The sequence below is a fragment of the Acinonyx jubatus genome, chromosome A1, assembly GCF_027475565.1.
Source record: "Acinonyx jubatus isolate Ajub_Pintada_27869175 chromosome A1, VMU_Ajub_asm_v1.0, whole genome shotgun sequence".
Lineage (NCBI taxonomy): Eukaryota > Metazoa > Chordata > Mammalia > Carnivora > Felidae > Acinonyx > Acinonyx jubatus.
In genome coordinates this window covers 182,623,071-182,646,502 of record NC_069380.1, presented here as the reverse complement: position 1 = coordinate 182,646,502, position 23,432 = coordinate 182,623,071, and the positions used below count along the sequence as shown (strand labels likewise).

General features: G+C 36.0%; 1 protein-coding gene across 2 annotated transcripts in view; it reads left to right on the top strand.

Moving 5' to 3' along the window:
• HMMR (hyaluronan mediated motility receptor) overlaps nucleotides 1–23,432 on the top strand; it is a 35,509-nt gene that overhangs the window by 697 nt on the left and 11,380 nt on the right. The window contains exons 2-11 of one of the 2 annotated variants that reach the window (XM_027033785.2): nucleotides 3,554–3,652; nucleotides 4,118–4,197; nucleotides 7,568–7,612; nucleotides 10,959–11,147; nucleotides 12,599–12,685; nucleotides 12,774–12,874; nucleotides 14,414–14,488; nucleotides 14,622–14,800; nucleotides 15,432–15,580; nucleotides 20,024–20,238. In XM_027033785.2, the coding sequence (XP_026889586.1) occupies nucleotides 3,554–3,652; nucleotides 4,118–4,197; nucleotides 7,568–7,612; nucleotides 10,959–11,147; nucleotides 12,599–12,685; nucleotides 12,774–12,874; nucleotides 14,414–14,488; nucleotides 14,622–14,800; nucleotides 15,432–15,580; nucleotides 20,024–20,238 (1,219 nt within the window). Of the gene's footprint in view, nucleotides 1–3,553; nucleotides 3,653–4,117; nucleotides 4,198–7,564; nucleotides 7,613–10,958; nucleotides 11,148–12,598; nucleotides 12,686–12,773; nucleotides 12,875–14,413; nucleotides 14,489–14,621; nucleotides 14,801–15,431; nucleotides 15,581–20,023; nucleotides 20,239–23,432 lie in introns of both variants that reach the window. The other variant, XM_015067009.3, reaches the window with a different exon arrangement.

Sequence of the window (23,432 nt, the reverse complement as noted above, 5' to 3'; positions counted from 1 at the left end):
GAGAACATTATTAATGAAGTAGTAACAGGTAATATCAACAGTACCATGCTAAGTATTTACAGTTAATTCTAATTTAATTGTCCAACATTCCTGAGAGGTCATCCTGTTATTCAATATTTTATTGACAAAAATACTGAGACTTAGATTTGCTCAGCGTTACACAACCAAACTAGCAGAACTAGGACATGAAACCCGGCCTCCATGAATCCATCCTGTGCTCTTAACCACTGTAGGGCATAAGCACAATAACCGTAAGACTCAGATGTGGTTGGTGAGGCACTCATTCAGTAGACACAAACTGTATGCAGGGACTGTGCTAAGGTCTTCCCTGTTCCGTCTGGTTTACTCTTTCCAACAGCCAGGTGAGAAAGGTACTGATATTGTCCTCATTGTACACTTGAAGAAATGGAGGAGTTTTGTAACTGTACTGAGCAGCAAGTGAGGGGGAGGGCTGAACATCAAAGCCCCTGATTTATCCGTTACCCATTATAATACATATTTTTAATGTTTTTTTCGTTTATTTTTGAGAGAAACACACAGACAAGGGAGGGCAGAGAGAGAGACAGGATCTGAAGCAGGCTCTGTGCTGTCAGCTCAGAGTCTGATGCGGGGCTTGAACTCCGGAGCTGTAAGATCATGATCTGAGCCACCCAGCTCTCCAATAATATACACTTTTTAATGATCATTTGTTACATCTTTAACTTGCCAGCCAACATGCAAGTGGAAATAAGAATCACTTTGTTCACAAACAAAAGCCAAGTGACAAATGGATCAGCACAAGCATATTTTCTAAATTAAGAGATTCAGGGAATGTATATTTCCTGGATATTCAAAGAACCTTCTCTAAATTCTCTCAGCAGTGTGTCTTTTAAGGAGAATTTTATGTTCTTTATAATAGATTAAATTGCCTTTACCAGTGTTACAATATTTCAGATTCACAGTTTCAGGAGTAATAATAGTTATCATTTATTTGATGCTTTTGCATATGTGAGCACTGTAGTGATTTCTCTTATTACTCCAGTAACCCCAACAACTATGAGGTAGATACTCTTTTATTCCTGTTTCACAACTGAGGAATTCAGCCTTGAATAAAAATAACTTTCCAGGGGTCTTAAAGCTAGATTAGAAAATCAGAGAGTATAATGTTCACATCTTTCCCCTATGACTGAAAGTACTTGGCACATAGTAATGTCCATTGATTGGCATACAAGGCTGGATTTGAAGCCTGATTGGAGGAATTACAAAACTCTATTCCCATTCTGACATCCCCAGTGACTTTCTATGTTTTCTTCACCATACTGCCAAACTCAACCCTGAGCCAAATACTGGGGATACAGGCATGATCAAGAGAGTTTCTAACTTCAACCAAGTTTATCTAACTTGCAAGATGAATAAGTACATTATCTGATTTGGGAGATGGATAAGTGTATTAAAAGCCATTACAAAAGTGTCAAGTTCTTTGATAAGAACACTATTCACAGGCTGCTATGGAGGGAGGTTTCCAACCTGATTTGGGGATTCAGAGAAAACTGAAGAGGCTGAGATCTGAAAGGTAAGTGAGAGTTAGCCAGGCAAACTGGAAGGTGGGCTGTCCATTCGAGGTGGAAGAAATAGAAAATAAAGAGATCTGGAAGTTTGAAGCATTTATTTAATGTAATACATAAAATGTTTGGTTTGTTTACAAGTATTGACTGCCTGTGTTAGCTTCCGATTATTGTTGATCAAAATAGAAGTTGTGCCAGAAAGCTTGTGTTATCTCCCAGGATATCCCATCCCATTTGTCTAATGTCCCCTCTCCCCACATTTCTAGCAAGTCATATGTATCTGTGATGTCGTACATTTAAGCGTTAGTAAGGAAAAGACCCAGAGCATGACAATAGCACATACTACAGTCTCACAAAGCCTGGATTTCAACCTAATTCTTGAATCTAAATCCCCATAAGTATCAAATGGGATTTTTGCTCTTTAGGGAAGTTTTTGTTAAGTGCGATTTTAATTGTTCTCAACTCGCGTGATGCTGCTTAGTCACTGTATGCCATCTGATCTTTCGCTGGCCCATATCCCCTTTTGAGAGTGTAGACCTAATGATGAACCAGAATACAAGAATTCAACAGCATTTTATCTTCTGGCTGCTCTGACAAGTCTAGACCAGTGCTCCTCACACTTTGCCACAGAAACATTCCTAAAAGCAGAGAGCAGGGCATCTTGCTGGCTCACTTGGTAGAGCATGTGACTCTTGATCTCAGGATTGTAAGTTCAAGCCCCAGCTTGGGCCTACAGCTTAAAAAAAAAACTTTTTTATGGGGCATCTGGGTGGCTTAGTCGGTTAAGCATCAAACTCCTGGTTTCAGCTTGGGTCATAATCTCACAGTTGGTGAGTTTGAGCCCCTCATCAGGCTCAGTGCTGACAACATAGAGCTGCTTGGGATTCTCCCTCTCTCTCTGTCCCTGCCCCACTTGTTCATACTCTAAATAAATAAGGAAATAAACAAACATTTGTAGATAAAAAACAAAAGCAGGGAGCAAAGAATAGCCACACGTTCTGCATACACTCATCCCCACCTCCCCAAAAAGGGCAACAGTGCCGGCAGTTTTCTTTGAAGTCTCTTGTTACTTTAAAATATGATGTGTTCTGCGCTGCTTCTGCTGATCCCTATTCCAAATGGGTGACGTAGGTGCTTTAAGATGTGCGACCCTTAAACTGATTTTAGGGAAACCGCTGTCAGCCTCCTGTTTACCCCAGGGTGTAAACAGTTGATGGAGTGTGAGAGATCTGAGCTAGCCAAGACTAATGTTTCTAAGTCTGCCTTTACCTTAGATGCCCCATTGAATTCTGTACTTCATTTTGAGACTCTTTCCTGATTGGAAATCTACTACCTCAACCCCTTATTGACCACATTTAGATCTAAAAGCTCCCAGTATTGGAATCTTTGTGTGAGTACATATAAAATGATCATTATTCATTTCTAGAATCTGATGGTAATTACCTGTGACTCTTTTTGGGTAGGGTTGATTCCAAATCTTTTTTTCTTATATTCAATCCTTAATAACAAAGCCGTGTTGCTTGTTCTTTCCTGATGTTTATTTCAAGACTGTCTTTGCTGTTTTGCTCAGTTGCCTGTGTTCCTTTGACTCATTGAAATAAAGATCATTTGGGAAGATAATGATGTTTTCTTCATAAAGAGGCCTATTTTGTAATATCAAGTTTTTACATTTGAAAAAACAAACTATTTTAAAGTTTAGGTTTTATTGTTTTTGTTTTTGTTTTTTAATTTTTGAAAGCACATGAATGGGGGAGGGCACAGAGAGAGGGGAAGAGAGGATCTGAGGTGGACACTGTGCTTACAGCAACAAGTCTGATGCAGGGCTTTATGTGACCTGAGCTCAAGTCAGACGCTCAATCAACTGAGCCACCCAGGAACTCCTGAAAAAACAAACAATTTATTAATGGCATTTTACATTTATATTACTCATTATACTATAACATATTTTTAACTTAAGATCGTAAGTAGCATAAGATGAGACATTAATTAATGTTTTATGTTCCCTGTAGGTTGTGCACCATCTCCAGGTGCTTATGATGTTACAACTTCAGAAGTATTGAAAGGACCGGTATCTTTTCAGAAATCACAAAGATTTAAAAAACAGAAAGGTAACAGATTCCCAAATAACATAATGGTTATATGATCTCATAAGCTGTAAAATTATGAGTAACAGTATTTAAATTAAAAGATGCTATAGTATTTCTAAAAATGCAAAGCTACAGTTATATTTAAATTTTCTTATTTGATGAATTTACAAAAGAGTCAACTGCAGACTAATGCTTTAATCATTTCACTGTTGTGTAACCAGGAAAGTTAAGCAAGACACTCACATAGATACATAGTTTCCCTTTTGGTAATCACCTTAACTTTCCATCAGGGAATATTAGGAAAATCAGAAAAGTATTAGATGTGTAAACACTATTGTACAACTAATTATTTGGACATACACAGACAGAAAAAAATAACTTTAATACTACTTCACTAATTATAATAAGAAATTTGGAAATTGGGTTTTGTCTGTGTTTCAAACATGTAAGTGCCAACTAAAATCTGTACAATTTATTTTATTTTAGAATCTCAACAAAATCTTAATGTTGACAAAGATATTACCTTGCCTGCTTCAGCAAGAAAAGTTAAGACTTTGGGATTAAAGGTGAGGAACTCTGATATTCTAGCTGGTTTAGTACCTAAATCATGAAAACATTTCCAAAAGTTATTTTATTTGACTAGAATGGGTTAAGTGTATAAGGTTATAAGTAAATCTATAAATTAATAAAAATATTATCATTAGGACTCTAGCAAGATTTATGTTTACATCATTACTACATACATTGTTTAAATGTGTCTGGAGTTCAGAATTACAAAATGGTCTCCACTTCTCAGTCATTTCTCTATCTAGATAAATTTTATAACACCTAGTAAGCCTTTAAAAAGTATGCAATGCTTTGATATATTAGTTATCATTGTTTGAGTTGTTTTGGTTTTGTTTGCTTACTTGTGCAGAAGGGTAAATATTGAAGAAAAAGGAAAAAAGTATTGTAATGCCTAAAAGAGATTTATTTGCTATTCAAAGACTGCCAAGGAGTGGTGGGACATTAAATTCTTAACTTCATGTTGCGGCTTGTGCAACAGCCTATTTATTATCACTGTTTCCATTAGTTTATAAAGCAAGTTGTACTTTCTTAAGGAGTTGCAAAGAGTGATTTGTTAAATGTGGAAAAGATTCAGAGTTGGGAAACCAAGGCTTAGACTTGTTCATTTATTTAGCGATTATCTAAGCTTCTTGTTTTATAGGGCTTCATTATCCAGTATGGAAGTGATTAGCCACATGTGGCTATCGAGCACTTCAAAGTGAACAGCTAAATTTTTGATACTATTTAATTTTAAGTAATATATAAAAAACTGATACTTGATTCTATTCTTGGAAAACTTAAATGTTTTTGGAACAACTTGGAATGTGCATCTACTTTTTCATCTGTACATTTTATGAAGTCTAAATATAGATGGCTATTTCTGATGAAACTTAAGCATCTGAATTGAGATATGCTGTAAGTATAAAATACAAACCAAAGTTTATAGACCTAGTACAAAACATACAAAATGTCTCATAATAATTTCATACTAATGACATGTTGAAATAATACTTTTTTACATTTATGGTACAGTAAAATATATTTTAAAATTTTTTACTTTTTATTTAAAAGTACATATTTTTTTAATATTTATTTTTGAGAGAGACAGAGTCGGGGAGGGGCAGAGAGAGAGGGAGACACAGAAGCTGAAGCAGGCTCCAGGCTCTGAGCTGTCAGCACAGAGCCCAACGTGAGGCTCGAACTCATGAACTGTGAGATCATGACCTGAGCCAAAGTCAGACGATTAACCGACTAAGCCACTCAGGTACTCCTAAAATTTTTACTTTTTAAATTAACTACTAAAAAAATACATATGTGGTTTGTGATATATTTTTATTAGGCAGCACTAATACAGACAGTCTTTTCTTACACATTGATTCAAATAAATACACACACACACACACACACACACACACACACACACACACTGGAATATTACTCAGCCATAAAAAAGAATAAAATCTTGCCATTTGCAATTACATAGATGGAGCTAGAGAATATAATGCTAAGCTAAATAAGTCAGAGAAAGACAGATACCATATGATTTCATTCATACATGGAATTTAAGAAACAAAAAAGAAAATGAGCAAAGGGAAAAAAAAACAATCCCAGAAACAGACTCTTAATTATAGAGATCAAACTGATGGTTACCAGAGAGGAAGTGGGGGGGTGGGGTGGGGATGGGTGAAAGAGGAGATGGGAATAAGGATGCAAGGGTTCTGATTAGCACCAGGTGATGTATGGAAGTGTTGAATCACTATATTGTACACCTGAAACTAATAGAACACTGTATGTTCACTGTACTGGAATTAAATTTTTTAATAAAATAATATTTAAAAAGAAACTGATTTAAGTCTTTTGACTTGAATTTCTTGAAGAAACAGTTCTGATATTTTAAATTAATTATATAACTTTTAGAAAACTAAATTACATACAAGTTTGTGTAAAACCCCTAAATAATAGGCCTTCCTTGATAGAAAATTCCATCAGGTGGGAAATTAATAAATATGATAGTTATGTAGGCCCCTCCCTCCCCAACTTAGAAGTACATAAAACAGGTTGCATTCAATATATTTATCCATTTTCTTCCATTTAACATGGGAAAGATAGATACTCAGTTTAGGGCCATTGTATCAGAAAGGCTGTTGGATATAAAAGACATAGACCAAAATTATATGTCTTATTTTGAATGAAGGCAATAATTAGATTAAAACCAGTTTTTACTGGGGTGCCTGGGTGGCTCAGTCGGTTAAGCGTCTGACTTCGGCTCAGGTCATGATCTCACGGTCCATGAGTTCGAGCCCTGTGTCAGGCTCTGTGCTGACAGCTCAGAGCCTGGAGCCTGCTTCAGATTCTGTGTCTCCCTCTCTCTGTGACCCTCCCCCGTTCATGCTCTGTCTCTCTCTGTCTCAAAAATAAAAGTTTTTACTGGTGCACCCGGGAGGCTCATTCGGTTAAGCATCCAATTCTCTGTGTTAGCTCAGATTACGATCTCGTGGTTTCATGATTTCGAGCCCCACTATGGTCTCCACACTGACAGTGCTGAGCCTGCTTGGGATTCTCTCTCTTCCTCTCTCTCTGCCCCTCCCTGGCTCATGCTCTCTGTGTCTCTCAAAAATAAATAAATAGGCTTAAAATTTTTTTTTAAATCATCTTATACCATTTTAATTTTTATTTCTCTGTGTGTGTGTGTGTGTATACATACACACACACACACACACACACACACACATTTTTTTACTCTTTGCGTATCAGAGTTTAAGTTGATTTTTCTTTGTAAGATTGTTTTCTTTCTGGGATAGCATAATTAAATATTCAAAATGTATTGCTGTTTAACATTAGAAAGAAAGCGCTCAGTAGCTTTATTCGTAAAGCGCCACCTGTTCTTTTCCCTGGACTTATTAGGAAAAGCCTAATAATCTATGGGGGTGAAAACTTAAACCTGAAATATTTTAAGACTTAAAGAATCCACTCCTTCTTTTACCAGGTAAGTCTCCTACAAAGTGTTTAATTGACACAGGAAAGTTTTAAAATAAAAATTAACTGTTTGGGAGGCAGCTCACGTCTACTTGCTAGATGGAATGCTTTCTGATGCATGAATCAATTAATAAAATCAATTATATTTTCAAGAAAGAAGAAAAGGGCGCCTGGCTGGCCCAGTCAACAGAACATGTGACTGTTAATCTTGGGATTATGAGTTTGAGCTCCACTTTGGGGGTAAAGTTAGAAAGGAAGGAAGGAAGGAAGGAAGGAAGGAAGGAAGGAAGGAAGGAAGGAAGGAAAAAGAATTTGAACTCTTTAATCTTTTTTTATAGCTAAAAATCAAATTTGGCTGTGATATTTGTGGTGCTTAAATTTGTTTATCTCTGTTCTTTGATTTTTAAATAGAAGGAGTCTCAAAAGAATGATAAAGATTTGAAGATACTAGAAAAAGAGGTAAGCAATGCTTTCAACTTAATTGAAAAATAAATGTGCTATAAAATGCAGAGTGACTTAGAGTTAAGAGACAGGTATTCTGTTGCAGTTTGGGGAGTTGCGTAGCAAGGCAGATAATCTGTCCAGACCAGTGCCTGCGAGGTAACTATTCCTTAGCTTCATTAGATACTAAGTTTCGGAGCCTGGTGGTCAGTGTGGTATGCTGACAGTGTCAAGTTTGTTAGGGGCAGATTCAAGATTACCCACTCTATGAAAAATTGATCACTAAAAATTAATATATTGCTATATTGCAATTATGCATGTGTCAAATATTTACATTTACTCAGTGCACACTCTTCCTGTATGCTAATGTTTATGTTAAGACAGTGACTAGCTAGAGAATTTCTTAGCATGAAATCCTAGCAGGTTAGTTGAATTGTGAAAGAGTTGTGCTAATCCTACACATCCTCTGCTCTGTAAGTTATATATGCCTTATTTAAGGATAAAATGGAGCTGGAGGGTAAATCTGGAGCTATCCTGTCCAGTATGGTAGCCACTCACCATTTGAGACTTATTTAAATTAAGTAAAAGTAAGAACTCAATAGTTCAATTGCACTAGTCACATTTTAAATGCGCTGTAAGCACTCTAGTGAGTGGCTCCCATACTATACAGTACATTTCCACCATGGCAGAAGTCTCTACTGAGCAATGCTGACCTAAAGAGTCCACTTACTTCCCTAAGCAGGAGTAAGATGGTCACTACCAGTTTTGCTTCTCTAGCAGTTTTCTTTCCATGTTTACATTGCTGACCAACTCTTTTTCTAGTGTACATATTCTTATGACATATTAAAACTTTCCAGTGATTACAGTTAAATGTTAGCTTAGGACCAAGAATACATCAAGATAGCTTTGCAAATCTCTGCCCTGGTTGCTCTGATTCTTTTAGTATTTAATTATGCTGGCCATCATTTTATTGAGGATACATGCCTACAATGTAGGGGTTAATACTTAGAGAGGTGATAACTGAGTCTCAGTTAACTGGTAAGTGAGTGGCAGTGCCAAGATTAGAACTGATAATTTGCATCAGTTTCTTAATCGTTTAGAATAGAAAGGTTTTTTTAAGTTTATTTATTTTTGAGAGGCACAGAGAGAGAGGGAGAGAGAGAGAGAGAGAGAGAGAGAGAGAGAGAGAGAGAGGGAGAGGGAATGAATCCTAAGCAGGCTCCACACTGCCAGTGAAGAGTTCTATGTGGAGCTCAATCTTGCAACCATGAGATCATTACCTGAGCCGAAATTAAGAGCCAGATGCTTAACTGCCTAAGCCACCCAGGCACCATTAGAATAGAGATTTTTTTTTTTTTTTTTTTTTTTTTTTACAAATAGAGCTCTTTTTTATTTAAGCCCCATAGTATTTGTTGTTTGTTTATTTAATTTGAATTAATTATCAATATTAAAAAGTAACATTTCATGTAAAACATTCAGATTTCTGGCTTATGTTGCAAAATCAGACGATCTGAGGACACTGTTTCCACTTTCCACTACAGGGCAACAATATGCTAGGGCTTTGCAGGGCTGCCTCCTTTATACTCCACATTTGCTCCTCAGTCCTCACCTGGCTCTCTCTACTTATTTATATTATCTGCTTGGCCACATAGGCATTTGAGTGTACAAACCCTTTTTTTGAAGCTTAAACTTCCTTAACTGCAAAAACCTGTAAAGATAATCTCGGTGTTCTTTTTCCTAGTTTATAATATTTTGCTATAAATGTTGTTTATAAACCAATAATATAAGCGTAGAGAATCTTCTGGTAGGGAACCTTAAAGCTCATTCAATCGCTAGCATCTAGTTCATAGCCATATATATACATATGGTGTTTGATACATTTTAGGTAAGCATTTTTGGCCTAAATACTGAGATTAGTATCAGCACAAAGTCAGTTAAGAAAGAGTAGGAAATACTTCATGTGACTTAATACAACTGTGCTGTTTCGATGCTTTTGTACCCAACAAATAATCTATTTTGGTAAATGTTTTATGTGCGCTAGAAAAGAATGTATATGCACTTGTTGGTACAGTTTATATATGTCAGTTCAATATGTTTAAAAGTTTTGTACTGATATTTTTGTCTGTTTATTAGCTAGAGAAAGAGGTACTTTCTCATTTCCACCTCATACATACACCTATGTAATGTACACAATATACATTTTGCTTTGTATATTTTGAACTTAAAGTTGCACAACAAATTTGATTGTATCTTCCTCTTGAAATGACCTTTCCATTATAAAATTCCTTCTTTATCGCTAATGATACTTTCTGCCTTAAATGTCTACTTTGTATCATATTAATAAGGGCATCCCATCTTTCTTTTGTTTAATATTTACATGGTAGATCTTTCCTGACCCATTATTATGTCTCTCTATGTCCTTATTTTTTTTTTAATTTTTTTTTTTAACATTTATTTATTTTTGAGACAGAAGACAGCATGAACGGGGGAGGGGCAGAGAGAGAGGGAGACACAGAATCGGAAGCAGGCTCCAGGCTCTGGGCCATCAGCCCAGGGCCTGACGCGGGGCTCGAACTCCCGGACCGCAAGATCGTGACCTGAGCTGAAGTCGGATGCTCAACCGACTGAGCCACCCAGGCACCCCTGTCCTTATATTTAAAGTGCAAATCTTGTAAATATCTGGGATCATTTTTGTTGAGCATACACACTCCTTTAGTACCTTTTGTTCTGCAGGCTATTGGCAAATCCTCTCAGCTGTTCTTTTCTCGTAAGACATCGTCATGTCACCTTCAAATTTAAAGGATATTTTCCTTGGGAACAGAATTTTAGATTGGTACTTTTCCCCTTATAGTAAACAAGTCATTTCATTGTCTCCTGACTTCCACATTTTCTGTTGTCAGGTGGTTTTGATTTTGGTTTTGGTTTTGATCTCATAATTGCAACAAGAGTGGTGGCTTACTGATCACTCCTATTGTAGTGCTTACTATATCCTACACAGAAGCCCCATTCTGCCTTCTTGAAATAAAAAAGATAGTTAGCATTTCAAACTATAATTTGAGTTCATATAACTAGAACTAGAGAAAAGAAGAACTCTTATAGGTAGAAATACCTTAAAAGTGAACAGTTTAATTATACCTGGAAGCTTACAACAATTAAAATCCTCTCTTCTTAAAATGCTTACAGATTTAAGTTCTTACAGATTTTTAAAACATATGAATATTCAAACAGCTAGTGAAATCAGAATATTTAACAACATCATGTCACAAAGCTTTTTCTAGAATTTGAATGTTTTATTTTCAGTAGCATCTAGTTACATTGGCATTGTATTGGTAAATCATTCATTTATCACCTTGTTTCCGTCCAGATTCGTGTTCTCGTGCAGGAACGTGGTGCTCAGGATAAGCGGATCCAGGATCTGGAAGCCGAGTTAGAGAAGACAGAGGCTAAGCTAAATGCTGCAGTCAGGGAGAAAACATCTCTCTCTGCAAGTAATGCTTCACTAGAAAAACAGCTTATTGAATTAACCAGGACTAATGAGCTACTAAAATCAAAGGTATTTAAATCTCATGGTAATATTTACAACTGAATAAGTTATAAACATGTTGTAGGTTTTTTTTCTTATATCTTGAGAATTTTAGGCTCTAGTTTAGCCTTTTTCCTTTACCAAATGTACCTTAAATGTTAAGCTGCTTCCAAGAAGAATTATCATTGTCTTTTTTATTATGGTATCTGACACATAAGAAATGATAAACAAGTTGCTTTTTGTTTTAATGTCTGACATTTTCTCACCCTCCTTCAAAGTCACTCCTAATAAATAAGGGCATTAATAAAACTTGTAGAATTTATGTCTAGAAGTCACTAGATCTTTCTCTGAAATAAATAATCACATGACAGCAGGCTTCCATTTCAAATCCTTTTGGGATTGAAGTGGGAAATGAATAAATTTGTGGATTAAATGTGTTTAATAGATATTCTGTTTATAAATATTTTATTTATTAGTATTATTAATAATATTATACTAATAGATCATAAAGGACATAGTACAGTCATTTGCTTTTGTCAGAAGTAAAAGGAGGCTGTACGTCGCTGTTCAGTTTAATAGCAGTCATCTATTCAGAGCCTGTAACGTGTTGAGCTCTTTGAGTGAGGATGCATATGAATCAAGCTTAGGGAAAAAAGCAGATTCCTGGGCCCCATCCAGGGAGATTCTGATTTAGTTGGCCTGGGATGAACTGTATAGTCTACATATTTCAAAATAGACTAGGCAGTTTAGATGCATTTTGTTAAGCAAGCACATATTACAAAATCCTCTCTGAGAAGCTTGTTTTGGAGGCTTGCAGTGGACTCTCCAGCATGTAGAGGTAGGTAACTACCCAAGGAGCTTTAAAATGTAAGCAGAAAAGGGTGCCTGGAAGGTTCACTTGGTGGTGCATGTAGCTCTTAATCTCAGGGTTGTGAGTTCAAGCCCTGTGTGTGTGTGTGTGTGTGTGTGTGTGTGTGTGTGTACAGATTAGTTAAAATAAAATCTTTAGCTGAGCCTGGATGGCTCAGTCGGTTAAGCATCTGACTTTGCTCAGGTCATGATCTCACAGTTTGTGAGTTCAAGCCCCACATCAGGCTCTGTGCTGACAGCTCACAGCCTGAAACCTGCTTTGGATTCTGTGTATCTGTCTCTCTCTGCCTCTCCCCTGCTTGTGCCATCTTTCTCTGTCTCTCAAAAATAATAAATGTTAAAAGAAATTTTTTTAAATAAAATAGAATCTTTAGAAAAAGTAAAATAAAAATAAATAAGTCAGAAAATCACATTAATCAAAAAGAAGGACAAGAACAGTAGCAATGTTACATAAAATCAGTAATCCTGGTGTGATCAAAGGCATTTTCTCTACCAGAATATGTTGTAGGTAAATAATAGTCCCAGTAATAGAATAATCAATATTTATGTGATTTTATATAAGATCTAACAGAAAATATATCTAAATGTTTTTATATGTTTCTTGTACTTAGTTTTCTGAAGATAGTAACCAGAAGACTATGAGAATTCTAAGCCTCGAATTAATGAAACTTAGAAACAAGAGAGAAACAAAGATAAGGGTGAGTGATACTTTTGGTGAGTTTTGCTGTGTCTGGATCTGGGGACCTGAACAACTTCTACTTCGTAACACCTATTTTTGTTGTGTAGAGTATGATGGCTAAACAGGAAGGCATGGAGGTGAAGCTACAGGTCACTCAGAAGAATCTTGAGGAGTCTCAGGGGAAAATAGCACAACTGGAGGGGAAACTGTGAGTGCCTAAAAAGAAAGAGAAATTGTTTAAGTATAACTGTTGATTTCCCTCTCTCACCTCTCTCTTGTTTACTGAGACTTAACCTTCCTCCATACTTCTCTCATTGCCTCCCTGCTTGCCTTATTTCTCTTCTTTAGCTGAGCCCTGATCACTCCCATTTAATGCTGAAAAGATGTATAAATGTATTACTTTTGTCCATCTTTTGTACAAATTATGAGGAAAGGCCTCCTCATCTTTGTAGTAGCATCATCTTATGGAGATGGTAGACCAAAACTGAGGAATATTGGTATAAGAAGCTGTGATTAATGTATAATCCTAGCCTTCCTTTTTATGATTGAGCTGTAACTTACCTACAAAAAATATATAGATCATAAGTATTCAGTTTGATGACTTTTGACAATTGTATACACCTCTGTAATCACCCTACAAACAAGACAGAGAACATTACCATCCTCTCAGAAAATTCCTTCCTGCCTCTTCCTGCTCCCCTGCTCTTCCCCATTATGAGGCCCCCAACACGTGAAGCCACTTTCTGACTTCCATCATATAAATTAGTTTGGTCTTTGGAGGGTGGGGATGGGAGGTGTTTATCACTGTGTGTGTGTGTGCGTGTGTCTTCTTTTGTTTAACATAGTATTTTAAGATTCATCTATACTGTTGTATTATAATTTGTTCTCTATTTCTGAGTAGTATTCCACTATCTGAATATACCTCCATTTGTTTACTATTCCTCTGTTGATCATTATTTGTGTTTCCAGTTTTCTGATAGTGTGAATAAGTCCGCTATATATATATCTTTTTGTGGACATAAGTTTTTATTTCTCCTGAATGAACATCTAGGATTGGAATACATGGGTCATAGGGTAGTGTAGTATATGTGTAAATTATTAAAACAAACAAACCAACCAACCCAGAGTGGTTGTATGAGCCATTTTACAGTCCCACTTAGCAATGCGTGATAGGTGCAACTGTTCCACGTCTCCAAGGTTTGATATTGTCAGTCTGTTTGATTTCCACCTTTTAGTAGGTAGGAAATAGTATCTCATTTGTAATTTTGTTAGTCTAAGGCCGAGCTTCACTGTATGTGCTCACTGACCATTCATATATATAATATATCCTTTTGTAAGGTGTCTCTTTAACTTTCTTGCTCATTTTTTAAATTGAGTTGTTTGGAGGAGGTAAACACCAAAGTAATTGCATAAAAATCAACCTAGAACAAAGGCTATTTTGTATGTGTGATGGTGGGGTGGGGACTGGGAAGGCTACAAGAAAGATCATTTCTAACACTTGGAGTGTTATAGGTGCAATTTTCATCATCATGAAATTTATCAGAATTTATTTGGAAAGCTTTCTCACTTTAAAAAAAAAACTTCAGTTTCCTATTTGCATATACTAAATTGTCAACTTAAGAGGTCACAGAAAATAAGAATTAAGGATTTGGAGTCTAGAGATAGCCTATCTGATACAGCAGTATCTGGTACAGATTAAACATTATGTGTGACTACTGTGAGTATTCATATATGTAATTTTTTTCAGTGTTTCAATAGAGAAGGACAAGATTGATGAAAAATCCGAAACAGAAAAACTCTTAGAATACATCGAAGAAATTAGGTAATATTAATAGTAGTTTTAAATTGGACCTTATTTTGTTGAATAGTGATGAATACATCATTTTCATCCTTTTTAGTTTAATTTTCCCTGTGCCTAAATTATGTGCTCTTCAAAATAATTTGTTTTACTGTAGTTGTGCATCAGATCAAGTGGAAAAATACAAGCTAGATATTGCCCAGTTAGAAGAAAATTTGAAAGAGAAGAATTATGAAGTTTTAAGCCTTAAGCAATCTCTTGAGGAAAATGTTGCTATGCTTTCTAAACAAGTCGAAAACCTAAATGCTAAGTGTCAGCTGCTTGAAAAAGAAAAAGGTATGTAACATAAGTAACATGTACAGTATGTAAAGACTGTACTGCTGTATTAAAACAAACTTTTTTTTTTTTTATTGTCAAGTTAGCTAACATACAGTGTAGTCTTGGCTTCAGGGGTAGATTCCCATGATTTATCACTTACATACAACACCCGGTGCTTGTCCCAACAAGTGCCCTCCTTAATGCCCATCACCCGTCTCCCCCACCCCTCCTTCAACCCCTGACTCCATCAACCCTCAGTTTGTTCTCTGTATTTAAGAGTTTTTTAAAAAATTGTGGAAATAACATTAAAATCCTATTCCCATATGAGAATGTTTGTCTTTTACAATGTTTGTTTTCTGTTTATTTCAATATATTGCTTGTCTTGATTGAAATATATACAGTGGTACATTTCTTGACTTCCTCATTGGGTGGCCATTTAAATTGAGAAGACATACCATAGGATATGCACTACATTTTGTGTAGTAAATGATACAAACTTCAGAATTATGTTTTGGCTTTATTTCTTTGGAAATACTTGATCTGTATAACATGCTAACAGCAAAAAATGGGTATATGGAAATCCAGTTTCTCTAAATGCAATACATTCTCTAAATACATGTATCTAAATACAGCATTTTCATTTGTATAGAAGACCTCATCAACAGGGATAGGGAACAGGATGAAGCTCTGAATTCTGAAATGCAAAACTTAAAGGAGAAAATTATTCTTGAAAAGGAAGAACATGAAAAGTTACGACAAAAAGAACTGCAAAGTGATTCACTTCTGCAACAAGAGAAGGTAGTATACTACAATAAAAAAAAAAGGAAAAACTTTTGCTTGTTATATGTCATACATTTCCCTGTGTATCTGAAAACCTTTAAATTATATATGTCTTTTGATCCAACAATTCTATTTTTAAAGTCTTATCTTGAGGAAATAGTCGTGTATATGCTGTTAAGCCACACAAATATTCACCACATTATTGATGATGTGAAAAAATTATAAGCAACTAATAAACCAAAATAAGAAAATAGTTTAAAAATATTTTCTGGGCATAGGGGCACCTGGGTGGCTCAGTCGGTTGAGTGTCCAACTTCGGCTCAGGTCATGATCTCACAGTTTGTGGGTTCAAGCCCTGCATTGGGGCTCTGGGCTGACGGCTCAGAGCCTGGAGCCTGCTTCAGATTCTATGTCTCTCTTTCTCTGTGCCCCTCCACACTCATGCTCTCTCTGCATCTCAAAAATAAAGAAACATAATAAAAAAAAAAATTTTTTTTAATATTTTCTGGCACATTCTTGTGTTAGATTACTACTTAGGCATTTACAGTTATGTTGTAAAATAGTGTCTAAATGCATGTGAAACAAAACTGAAAAATTTTTAAAACCCAGATTACCTAAAAAATATTTTATGTGAGAAGAAAGTTTATTAAAAAAATGAGCATAGCATGTAAATTTATCATTCTCAGTAGAAATTCAGATAATCTGTAAACACGAATACTCTACCTTTGTAATAATCAAAGAAATGGAAATAATTTTTTCCCCTTACAAGATTGGCACACATTAAAGCATTTGATAATAGGGGCACCTAGGTGGCTTAGTCATTTAAGTGTCTGATTTCACAGGTGGTGAGATTGAGCCCTTCATCAGGCTCTGTGCCGACAGTGTGGAGCCTGCTTGGGATTCTCTCTCTCTCTCTCTCTCTCTCTCTCTCTCCCCCTCCCGTACTCATGCACACTTGTGTGCACAGGCACACAGCTGTGCTTTCTATCTCAAAATAAATAAACATTTAAAATATTTGATAATACAGAACACATTAGTGAGAGTGGAGCAAACAGGTAAATGCACTGATGCGAAATATTATATTTTGGGCAACTTGCAACAACTGAAGGAATTAAATAGATCTATATATACTGACTTGAAGATCTCAACTATTTTTAGGATTTTTTTAAATGTTCGTTACATACGTAGTATATATCATTTATATGTATGTATTTTTTAAGTGTATAAATGTGTAAAAAAGACTAGAAGGCATATATACCAAAACTAGTGGTTATCTCTACAATGAGGAAACTAGGATTGGGGTGTGGTATAGTCAGAAGCATTTTTCCACTTCATTTGTTTTTTGTTTTTTGTTATTTTTTGTCCCATCCAGTCCCACAACTGCAGTTACTGTTGGCAGACCTTTCAAATGTTTTCTTGTATCTTAGTATTTAAGAGATGTGTCTCCTAAATGCATTGTTAGGAGTGTACAGGATGGAGAGAATGCTTATTTACATTGACCATTCTTTTTAAATTTTTTTTTAATGTTTATTTTTGAGAGAGAGAGAGAGAGAGAGAGAGAGAGAGGGAGACACAATCTGAAGCAGGCTCCTGGCTCTGAGCTGTCAAGACCGAGCCCAATGCGGGGCTTGAACTCACAAATCTGGAGATCATGACCTGAGCCAAAGCCAGACACTTAATAGACTGAGCCATCCAGGCGCCCCATATGTTGACCGTTCTTTTTAAAGGCAAAGGGCCCTGTTTTCTTTCATAGAGTGTTCCTGGGCACATCTACACTGGGTTTTGCTTTTGCTTTTTTATTGAGGTATAACTGACTTACAACATTATGTAAGTTTCAGGTATATGACATAACAATTTAACATTTGTATATGTTGCAAACTTACTACCACAATAAGTCTAGTTAGCATCTATCACTATATAGAACTACAAATTTTTTTTCTTCTGAGGAGTGTTTAAGACTCTCAATAACTGCCAAAGTGCAATATAGTACTGTTAACTATAGTCACCATGCTATAACACTCTATGACTGAAGTATTTTTTAACTGGAAGTTTGTACCTTTTGACTCTTTCACCCATTTTACCCACCCCCACTTCTGGCAACCATCGGTCTGTTCTCTATGGCTGGGTTTTTGTTTATTTCCAGATTCCACATATAAATAAGATCATATAATATTGTTCTTTCTTTGTCTGATTTATTCCACTTAATATAATACCCTCAGAGTCCATCCATAGCATCACAAATAACAAGATTTTCTTTTTTATAGCTGAATAATAATCAATTTGTGTGTATATATACCACATTTTCTTTATTCATCCATCCATCAGTAGACATTTAAGTTTTTTCCATATCTTGACTATTGTAAATAATGCTGATATGAACATTGGGTGCATAATCTTTTCAAGTGTGTATTTTCATTTTCTTCAAATAAATACTTAGAACTGGAATTACTAGATTGTATGGCAATTCTGTATTTAATTTTTTGAGGACCATTCATGCTCTTTTCCATAGTGACTGCACCAATTGACATTCCCAGCAACAGTGCACAAGCGTTCCCTTTTCTCCACATCCTTGCCAACACTTACTGTCTATTGTCTTTTTTTTTTTCAAGTAATCTCTGTGCCCAACATGGGGCTCGAACTCAGACCCCAAGATCAAGAGTTACATGCTCCACTGACTGAGCCAGCCAGGCACCCATATTTCTTGTCTTATTGATAATAGCCATTCTGGTATGAGGTGAATCTCATTATGGTTTTGATTTACATTTCCCTGTTGATTAGTGATGTTGAGCATCTTTTCACGTACCTGTTGGCCATCTGGATGTTTGGAGAAATGCCTCTTTAGATCTGCTACCCAGTTTTTAATTAGAGTTGGGTTTTTTGCTTTTGAATTGTAAGAGTTCTTTATATATTTTGGCTATAACCCCTGTCTGCCCTATCTGATATATGATTTGCAAATATTTTCTCCCATGTAAGTAAGTTACATTTTCATTTTCTTGATGGTTTCTTTTCCTGTGCAGAAGCTTTTTTTTTTTTTACATTTATTTATTTTTGGGAGAGACAGAGTGAACTGGGGAGAGGCAGAAACAGGAGAGGGAGACACAGAATCCGAAGCAGGCTCTAGGCTCTGAGTTATCAGCACAGAGCCCAACATGGGGCTCGAACTCACGAGCCGTGAGATGATGACCTGAGCAGAAGTCGGATGCTTTAACTGACTCAGCCACCCAGGCACCCCCAGAAACTTTTTGGTTTGATGTAGTCGCACTTGTTTATTTTTGCTTTTGTTTCCTTTGCTTTGCTGTTCTATCCAAAAGATCATCACCAAGAACAATGTCAATAACCTTACTGCCTACGTTTTCTTTTAGGAGTTTTATGGTTTCAGGTCTTACATTTAATACATTTTTATTTAATTTTTGTGAATGGTATTAAGGTAGTAGTGCACTTTTATTCTTTTGTTTGTGGTTTTCCAGTTTTACCAGTACCATTTATTGAAGAAACTGTTCTTTCCCCTTTGTATATTTTTGACTCCTTTATCATAAATTAATATGTGTGGGCTTGTTTCTATGCTCTATTCTGTTCTAGTGATCAATGTGTCTGTTAGTATGCCATCACCATACTATTTTGAGTAACATAGTTTGAAATCAGGGAGTATGATACCTCCAACTTTGTTCTTCTTTCTCAAGAGCACTTTGGCTATTCAGGGTATTTTGTGCTTCCATATGAATTTTATCTTATTCCATTGTTCTATATCTGTGAAAATTCCCATTTTGATAGGGATTGCACTGAATCTATAGATCGCTGTGGTTGCATGGATATTTTAGCAATATTAATTTTTTCAATTCATGAGCACAGAATCTCTCCATTTATTTGTGTCTTCACTTTATTTTAATGTTAGAACTTTTTCCCAGTATTGATATATTTGTGCATTGTATAACTTTATTTTTTAAATGTTTATTTTGAGACAGAGGGCGGAGGAGAGAGAGAATCCCAAACAGGCTCTGTGCTGTCAGCACAGAGCCCATTGTGGGGCTTGGACTCACAAACTATGAGGTCGTGACCTGAGCTGAACATTTAACAGACTGAACCGCCCAGGTGCCCCTGTATATTATATAACTTTAAAATATATTTACGTACTGTCAAAATCATAGTACACTTTTTCTGTGGTATCCTCTGAGAAAAATATGCTAAAAGTCAGTTGTAGAATATAATTTTAGTTTTATAAGAAGTGTGTGAGTGTGTGTTGCATAGAAAAACTGAAAAAACATTTACCACATTGTTAACAAGGTGCAGAATATAATCAATGACAAGATGCAGGTGATATCCGTATTTTTCAAAGGTTTTTGTTTTTTTGAGGCTCTTGAATTTAGTATTCATACTTTACTTTCTGTACTTCTTTTTTTTGTCATTAGTAAAAATCTCTTGATGCCATTTCATATTATTTTGGTGGTTTCTATTTGGATGTAGGAGTTGTCCTCCAGTCTTCAACAGAAGCTAGGTTCTTTTCAAGAGGAAATGATGAGAGAGAGAGATCTCTTTGAGGAAGAATTAAAGCAAACACTGGAAGAACTAGATAAATTACAGCAAAAGGAGGAACAAGCTGAAAGGCTGATTACACAATTGGAGGAGGAAACAAAATCTAGAGCTGAGGAACTGAAACTCCTAGAAGAAAAGCTGAAAGGGTTGGTATCAATAAGATCTCATGTCTCATATGACTTCAGATGTAAAAATATGCTTTCCAGTACATTCTCTTAGCAATCTCACTTCAGTCATGCAAGTAAGTAAGGTTGGAATTCTTTTACAAATAAGGAGTAGACACAGAGAGGTAAAGTATACCTATAGAGGGGCACCTGGGTGACTCAGTTGGTTAAGCATCTGACTCTTGATTCCAGCTCAGGTCGCAATCTCATGGTTTGTGAGATTGAGCCTGGCATCAAACTCTGCACTGACATCACAGAGTTTCCTTGGGATTCTCTCTGCCCCTCCCCCCACCTCTCTAAATATAAATAAATAAAACTCAAAAAAAGTATACCCATAGAATATGCATACAAATAAGTATGACAGCCAAAATCAGAAGCTGTGCCCTTTCTTTTTTTTTTTTTTTAAATGTTCACTTACTTTTGAGAGAGAAAAACAGCATGAGCTGGGGAGAGGCAAAGAGAGAGAGAAACAGAACCCGAAGCAGGCTCAGGCTCTGAGCTGTTAGCATGGAGCCCGACGGGGTTCGAACACACAAACCGTGAGATCGTGACCTGAGCTGAAGTCAGATGCTTAACCAACTGAGCCACCCAGGCGCCCCTGCCCTTTCTTTTTTTTTTTAGGCAAGAGGTTTAATTTAAAAGGCTGTTAATAAACAAACTCAAAATTTGGGGTTTCTTTACTGCTGTTACGTTGTCTAAAATTGTTGGACATCAGCATTATAGCAATAACAGATTTAGAAAAAAGGCTAAGAATCTCACCCTTTAATAAGAAACATTTCCATTTTTTCCCTGTGTGTACATCAGTTTACATAGCATAAGCATAAGTTATACCTTTAATTACCTTTTCTAAGGGAGCACAAATACTCAGAAGTAGCAATGAAAACAAAATGAGAAAAAAAAACAACCGAACCTGGGCAACATTCAAAAATAAGAAATTTAAGAGATCTTGGGCTTTTTTTTCTTTCTTTCTCTCTTTCTCTCTTTCTTTCTCTCTTTCTTTCTCTCTTTCTTTCTTTCTTTCTTTCTTTCTTTCTTTCTTTCTTTCTTTTTAAAGTAAGCTCTATGCCCAACATGGGGCTTGAACTCACCACCCCAACATCAAGAGTTGCACGCTGTACCAAGTAAGCCAGCCAGGTGCCCCTCAGGCTTTTCTTTTATTGCTATTTCCGTATTACTTTCATCACATTATGCATCCTTCTCTACTACATTTATTTAGGTTAAAATACCAAGTGGATTCTTGAGTTCAAACTGTATCTACAATAATTAACATTATTTGACTGCTTAAGATTTCATTACTAAAAATATTTCTAGCAAGGAACCAAGAACTGTACATGAGTCTACAGGACTGTATACACAGTATATCTCACAACTGTGTATCTGTCTCCTGTTGGATACTTTTGTTAAAATCTTTTTTTTTTTTGTTTTCTTGTGGTGGTGATAAAAAGGACACAAAGGTTTTTTATATGCCTGCTTTTGCGGGGAGAAGTACCAGAGTATTCTTAGGGAATTGTTCTATACTGGAACCATTCTCAGGAAGCAGGCACTTTAAGAAACTGAGTAGATGACATCAGTTTCAGGAAGGAAAGAAAGTTGAGACAATCATTTATTCAACTCAAGGAATTCAGTGCAAAGGTCAGGAGATAAGGATTTTATTGCTGGATCTGTTAACCAGCTGTGTGATTCTAAGCAAGACAATTCTAATTTCTTTAATTTACTATTTCTTTTTTTTTTTAATTTTTTTTTTCAACGTTTGTTTATTTTTGGGACAGAGAGAGACAGAGCAGGAACGGGGGAGGGGCAGAGAGAGAGGGAGACACAGAATCGGAAACAGGCTCCAGGCTCTGAGCCATCAGCCCAGAGCCTGACGCGGGGCTCGAACTCCCGGACCGCGAGATTGTGACCTGGCTGAAGTCGGACGCTTAACCGACTGCGCCACCCAGGCGCCCCTAATTTACTATTTCATCAGATATAAAATAAAGGGATTTTAATAACGTGATCTCTAAGGTCCCTTCCAACCTGAAATCTTAGGCATAAGAGAAAAAATAAGAAAATTGGAAATGATTTCTCTGTGGGGCAGGGAAGAGAATATTTTTATTATAAAGCCTTTAGTACTATGTGATTGCTTTTAGCTGTTGGTGTGTGTATTTTTTAATCCCATGCTCATTACAGAAGGAATTTGATTAGTTCCATTTATTTTATCTGTGTCCAACTTAGCCTATAAGCAAATAAAGCTTCTTATTTATAGTTCTTAGTTCTATATGTTCTTTAAAAGGTCTCTTACAAGCTCATGTGTATATCTCAAAATTTTTCTCACTATTTTGGTAATATGTAATGTTAATATTTCAAAAACTTTCTGAGGTTTGTAATATATATGAATAAAGATGACTTAAAAGCTATTTTGTCTATGTAAGTAATCCACCAAATAAGTTATTGAATATTTTTTTAATAACAATTTCATATATGGATTACTGAAATAATCAAAATAAATCTACATAGTCCTAAGGGCACTTGCGTGGCTCAGTCAGTTAAGAGTCCAACTTCGGCTCAGGTCATGATCTCACGGTTCATGGGTTTGAGTCCCACATCAGGCTCTGTGTTGATGGTTCAGAGCCTTGAGCCTGCTTCAAATTCTGTGTCTCCCTCTCTCTCTGACCCTCCCCTGCTCGCACTCTATCTCTCTCGCTCAAAAATAAATAAACATTAAAAGAAATTTTTTTTAAGTTAAATCTACATAGTGCTATCAACTCTTTTTTCAAAGAAATACCAAGTGTAGTTAAAGAGTGTTTCTTAAATGCAGAGACACTTTATTCAGTCAGCCAGCTTTTTAGCTGGTAATTTGGCTGCTGCCATTAAGATTGTGTTTTGGAGTCTTTTTACCCTACCTTCTTCTAAAAAAAAAAAATGTTTAAACTACCTACATACGTGCATATAGTGTCAAAAGATAAATTTAGAAATGAGTAAATTAGGATGAAAATGAAAGTAAAATAAGGGCAGGAAGGATAAGATGAAGCCAGAAGAGAAGTTAGTACATAAATAAACATGCTATTAGAAGCAGGTCATAAAATTAGATCTGAACGGTCCAGTAGTTTATGCAGATACAGACATTGGACACATGATTCACAGTGCCAAAGGTAAATACTATCCGCTTTCATAGAATATGATTTGTAATTAGCCTT